General features: G+C 35.3%; 1 protein-coding gene across 1 annotated transcript in view; it reads right to left on the bottom strand.

Annotated features, from left to right (window-relative positions):
- Nucleotides 1–6,383, bottom strand: part of LOC102501475 (phospholipid-transporting ATPase IG-like) — a 348,220-nt gene that overhangs the window by 221,891 nt on the left and 119,946 nt on the right. Inside the window, 6 exon segments of the mRNA XM_027776689.1 lie at nt 460–657; nt 1,256–1,406; nt 2,299–2,380; nt 2,713–2,777; nt 3,707–3,757; nt 6,091–6,194. Of these exon segments, the coding sequence (XP_027632490.1) occupies nt 460–657; nt 1,256–1,406; nt 2,299–2,380; nt 2,713–2,777; nt 3,707–3,757; nt 6,091–6,194 (651 nt within the window).

Here is a 6,383-nt window from a genome sequence, read left to right as displayed (position 1 = left end):
ACAACTCTGCTTAGACTATATTCCATTTGGTCAGAAATGTACTAAAAAAACATCAGTAGGAGAATTCTGGTCAATTTTGTTTATGGAACAAAATGTATTCACAAAACAGCTATTTTTTCTACCTATATTCTATCTACAAATGGTTATAGTGATGAAAGCTACATTTCCTGTTCTAAAGCAGTACCTTATAATCAAACAATATTATCCACTGAATTTTAAAGAGAGCTCCTATAACATTCAAATTTAATATATAAATTGTATTCTTCTCAAAAATGCCAGTCAAAGAATTAATGAACTACAGCTATAAAAAGACTATTTACTTTCATTATATGTCTGTATATAAGAATTTTATATGAATCACATTTCCAAATGTGATATGGTCACATATAGAAATAATCCAGACTACAAAAAAATATTTTCACTATGTTAACTTATTTTAAATAAAAATTATGTTCTAACCTGACCAAGTTCTTCATTAAGGTCTGATGTGTTAACCAGGGCTCCTTCATTAATTTCTTCATCATAAAAGTCTTTATCCCATGAGATGAAGAAGGAGCCCAAGAATTTCTGCATTTCTACTGTGACATACATGGAGACAGGAATGATAAAGTTGAATAGAACCATAAATGATAGGAAGTCGGTGAACATTTTCAAAACCTAAAATGAAAGAGATAGTTCACGCTAATTAGATGCACAGTTCATAAGATGATTGTATTAATATAAAGTAACAGTTAACATTCCCTTTTTAGTTGAAGGTTGAAAACACTGTTCTTGCTATAAAGAAACTGCCCAATGACACTATATCATTATTGTTTAAAATTATCACAATATGGAGGCCAGCATAAGAGGCATAGGGGTTAAGGTGCTGGACTCCCACATGGCCCACTGCAATTCAAGTCCCAAACCTGGCAACTTGAATATCAGGCTAGGCATGTGTGAATGCATGCCCAAAATTTCAGAAGAACAGAGGAGAAGGAACCGTGGTATGGCCATCCCCCGCTCAGTGGGAGGTGTGAATACTCACTTTCCCTCTCACTGTCTCTCTCAGGTAAATGTACATGCCCTGTGGCAAAAACCTAAAAAAAAAAGAAAAAGAAAAAGAAAAAAGAAACATGGCTTAGGGCCACAATAAAACTAACAGAAAACCTGAATGCTAACACAAGGTATCATTATCATTTTCCTGAATAGCATATCAATAGTAGGTGAGTTGTATAAAAAGTTTTAGAGTTACAATTTTCAACAGAAAACAAACTACCTTCAAAGTCTCCCGTTCCTTCTGTGTCTTTTGGTTATACCAAGGTTCATCATTGTGTGGGTTACTTTGCCAAACATACTTTAGAGTAGTGCATATTGCAGCTTTGGTCAATAAGATAAATAAATACACTATTAGGAAGGCATTAATTGATCTGAAAAATAAGATAGTACAGAATTTAAAACCACCTAATTAAGACATCATCCAGATATAAATCAAAATATTTAGTTATCTAATGTTTCTACTGTGGAAGATATGTAACCTCAGCACAAGCCTTTCTAAAACCTATTATCACAACTTCTGCACCTGCTTTCTGGTAGCAAAACGAAAAAGCTAGACCTTAAGTGATCACAGTGCTCCACAAATATGCAGTGTTGACTGGCTTAACACATCTTTAGCTTGGCTTCTGTAAAGTAACTGAAGAAACATACACCATTTCCAACTCAAACCCTTAGAGAGGAGTTGTCTCCATTTCCCTGAATCCTACATGTTTGGGTTAGAGGGCAGGGGGGCAAATGTGAAATCCTCAAGCTCAGTGTAGATTCTTTGGTTTCAAAGTGGAGCTATGGAAAGGGTGCCACTGATATACTGAGGATCCATGCTGATAAAAGAAAGTGACACCTGGCTTGAAGACCTACCAGGTATCTCTTCGATATTTGCCAGGAGTCTATTATCTATGTTGTAGAACTAGCTTATATATAGCAATTAGAAGATCCCAACCATTAACTCTAGTAGCAAAAGAGAGTGAATTGATAGTTCAAGTAAACTCTGCCCTTTAATAGATATGTGGGCTTAGGTGAGCCGTTTATGATCTGGAGAACATTTCCAAATCTACAAAGTAGAACGGCTAACAAGAATTATTTCATGGAGCTGTTCAGAGAACTAAATCAAATCATAGAGCACAGTTCATGGAACATAAACAAGTGCTAAAAATGGTATCTGTTACTATAATCGATGTTGTTTTCATTATGGTTGTTATCTGGAATTACTGACAAAGTTAACTATTTCCATCAGTAATGACTAGAGAAATTGTGATGCATACTAACTTTTCAACAGCAGAACGTTTCTGAGATTTCCCTTGGTAGTTCAAAGCCATTTTAGTTTCCATCCCAGTGTAAACAGCAACTCCTAAGGAATAACAGAATGTAATGAAAACTAGGGTACAAGTGAACTTGTCGACCAATTCCCCACCCAGTTGGCTCTATGAATTTTAGACCTACGAAAAGTGAGAATTTTAAGTCCTCTTCTACTCACCAGTTGATATATCTTTTATAGTATAATTTTAACTCTATATAATATAGGTCATATTTCATATTACTTTGCACCTTATAAAATCCCAAGACCTAAATATGGGCTTAGATTAAATAGCAACGTCTTCCATGTTGACTTTCTAACATGCACTATTATTCAAAGGCTTTACAAAGTATATTTCTAATAAGAATATTTTTAAAATTGTTCACCATAAATCTTCTCAGTATTTTTTAGTGTAGCTCCTTTCAGCAAGAGATTTTCAGGTCCCAAAGACCTAAATAAAAAAACGAACACAGCTTATCTAAATAACCAAACAGTATCATCAATTCTGAGGACACGTTTTTCCCTGACACACATCCATCTCCAAGGGGTTCCAAATGTTATCTGTCTACTTATACCATATGCTTACTCCCCAGGAAGAGGTGAAAGATTCCTCCCTCTGAAGTCACTTGAGGGAACAGCACAGATGGAAGCACAGCACAAAAGTAGCCAGAAACACACAGAGGTACAGAAATGCACAGAGGGATAAAAGCATGAGTCATAGACAGCAAGATAAGAACAGGACAAAGCACCAGGGAATGAGAAAGAGAAACAGGGTCACAGATAAAAGAATGGGAAGGCAACAGTCAAGGTGGGAAAAACATACTGGCATATTTGCTGAGAGTAAGCCCGCCTTTTGGGAGATCACTAGGCACCCACTGTTTCTTTAACTTCTTTTTGAAAGTGGCTATAAAGGCCTAGTACAAAAGTTGAGACAATTAACTGTATGCTAAGAAGAGGAATGATGGTATCTCTTTTTGTATGAATTGCTTCATTATAATTGATTGACTTTTCATTTTACTTAAGTCCAACTAATTCTCTTAGCATTTTGTCCATTGACTACTACCTTAATTACTCTCTTAAACAACTGTTCTCCAGGTATATTTCCAATGTTGTCACCTAATACACAACCAGGGATAATAGATAATGGCTAAAAAAAGGTTGAGAATATATACAAAGTATTTAAAGCTCTGATATTTTGAATACCCTAAGCATTACTTCCAAGAACCCCCAAAGAAACTACCACCATAACCCTACTAATCTCAAGGTTAGTTACTTAATCACCTTTAAATCCCTTTCTCTAAAGAGAGGTATCTGACAATTTTAGTGGGTTTATAAGAGAACTATATCCCCAAGGACAGATGAAAGGAATAACAAACTAACCTGGCAACAGCCTCAAGACTATTACTATAGATATTGATTCGTCCAACAAATCTGTAAAAAGAACATAATAATAATGTTTTCTACGTACAGGTAAAATCCATAACCACAAATATGGGAATGAATCAAAACACAAAAAACGCAAATAGGTATAACTCTGAATGAACTATAATAGCTTATTCTATTACCACAAAAAAATAATGTTGAAATGATAAAGTATATAAAATTTTCATCTTATTTAAAAAATAATATTATGGAGGGGCCAGCAGGTGGCATACTGGTTAAGGGTGCTTGACTCCCACATGGTCGACCACGGTTTATATCCCGGACCTGACAGATTGCTTTCTCACTTTCTCTCTCTCTCTCTCACTCACTCACTCACTCTGGTCAAATTTAAATGAATGAATGAATGAATGAAAATAGGTCTTTAAAAAATAATATTATTAATTAAAAGAGTGCAAACAGATAATTAATTGTTGAGCTCTACTTAGCATTACACATGTACACAATACCCCCTCTCTCCTTTACAACTTTATAAATAAACAATGTGATTTCTATTTTCAATTCATATGAATAAAGACTTCTGATATTAAAATACAACTTTCAAAACTTCTAGTTCAGTAGTTCTTATACTTAAGCATGTATCAGATCACTGGAGTCTTTTGGATTTCTTGGCCCCATCCCTGAGTTTCTGATTCAGAGTCATAGAAGACGCTGATGCTGCTAACACAGAGACCATCCTTTAACACAGCATTAGTCTTAGACAGTAAACATTTGACTACCATCTTGGAAATATCCAGCCTGATCTCGATACTAAGCACATGACAACATGCATTTCTGCAAAACAAGTAAAAGAGTCTAACCCCTCCTAAACAAGTGTGTTATGAGTGTTTTGTAATTCGCATAGTAAGTAGCATTCTTCTTTTACAGAAAAATAGGATATTTTATATTACTGTTTATATACACAAAGTATGATGGTCTGCTCGTTCATTGTGTATTAATTGTGCCAGTACTGTGTTAGGTGCAGAAGATACACTAGTAAGTAAAAGAGACATATTCCTTGCCCTAAGAAAGAAAACAGGTAATTACAGTACAAGTGATCACCACGAAAGTGGTGGAGACATAAAATATTATAAAGTCACATAGCAAGGGATTCGATCTAGTCAAGAGAACTTAGGAATAACCTTTCCTGCCCTAAAATGCTCCTTTATATTTATAGCAGCTTAAAACTTTGGGGATTTCCCTATAAATATGCCAGGGTATATGACGTATACAATGAGCTCTAAGTCAGAATAAGTCACTTCCTTTTCTGAGATTCCATGGACCCTGCACTTATCTCTATTATCACACTGTACAGTAACTTTAACTTTATTCTTCATCTCTTTTGCTCGCTGTGACCTGCTTGAAGGCAGAGAGTATCTGTTTTACTTTGTGGCCCTAGTTCCTACTGGGTTGCCGAAAAAGTTATGGCACATTTTTGTATAGAAAAACAGAATAGTATCAAAGTGGAAATGGAAGAGGAAGGAAAAGAGGAAAGAAGGAATGATAAGAAGGAGGGAGAGTACTGTTCTTACAGTAGGATGAATACTTTTGCTATTTTACTACGAGTTAGTATAAATCACATCCAACCATTTGGTCCCCCATTATAACCAACAGCATGCATTAGCAACTTGGCTGGTATGGGTAGTGGATGCCATCTGTAAGAGCAGAATAGAATGAAATCAATTGGCCCATGTAGGGATAAAACCTGTTAATCTACCCTCATTAGCACAATGCTCTAATCAACCAAACAAACTAGTCTTAAAATCAATGGCAAATTTTTGATAACCCTCAATGACTATGAATCAGCAAACCAATTCCAGAGAACCTAAGTATAGTAAAAGAGGATATTACATCATTTCACTGCTCCTTACATTTAACTGTTTACCTTGAACAAGAAACAATGTATAATGCTCAGTTCATCAAGATCATTTTGAGGAAGAATAGAGTGCCCACTAATTGCATGGCCCCATATCCTCTCCTCTCTTTAATGCTACATGACATGGAAAGGGGTTTATTTCTGTTTTAATTAACTGGTTACTGCATTAGTCTGATTTACCAGCCTTACAGAGTAACATAACTTAAAAATTTGATAGATGGCCATATTTAAAAGTAACCAAAATAAAAGGAAAAACAAAATCACAGGATGCCTGGGCCTACAATGATTTATCTTAGACTGGTAGTGAACAAAGCTGATTTTGATTCATTTCCCTGCCAGAAGGAAGAAACAGCTCATAAAACATAAATGAAGAGTAGGCTGGTAAGTGGTGGGTGTTTCTTTGCAATACTAGTGGCAAAGAGAAACAGAGCCAACAAACAGCAGTAAAATGAAACTAAATGATACTTACTTGTAGAGGTCAGGTTGAGGCTGTTCACATTCAATTGCTGCTCGGAGGTTATCAATGGAGCTGGCTGCACACAGTGCAATGGTATCACGTACTGCATAATGTGTCTAGTTGAAAGCAGAAGAAAATCAAAAACAAAAAAGTGTTTCTGCTCACTAATTACAGTAAAAGCTTTACAATAATAATAAAAAGTGATGCACATTTCCCACAAAGTAAGTTTTATGGTATTATTCTTAAAATATGTTACAAATAACTAGATAACCGTGTTGTAGGATTTTTTTTTTTTTTGGAGAGGT

The sequence above is a fragment of the Tupaia chinensis genome, unplaced genomic scaffold, assembly GCF_000334495.1.
Source record: "Tupaia chinensis unplaced genomic scaffold, TupChi_1.0 Scaffold000706_1, whole genome shotgun sequence".
Taxonomy (NCBI): domain Eukaryota; kingdom Metazoa; phylum Chordata; class Mammalia; order Scandentia; family Tupaiidae; genus Tupaia; species Tupaia belangeri.
The sequence above is the reverse complement of the archived record's forward strand: the minus strand, read 5'-3'. Positions and strand labels throughout refer to the sequence as shown.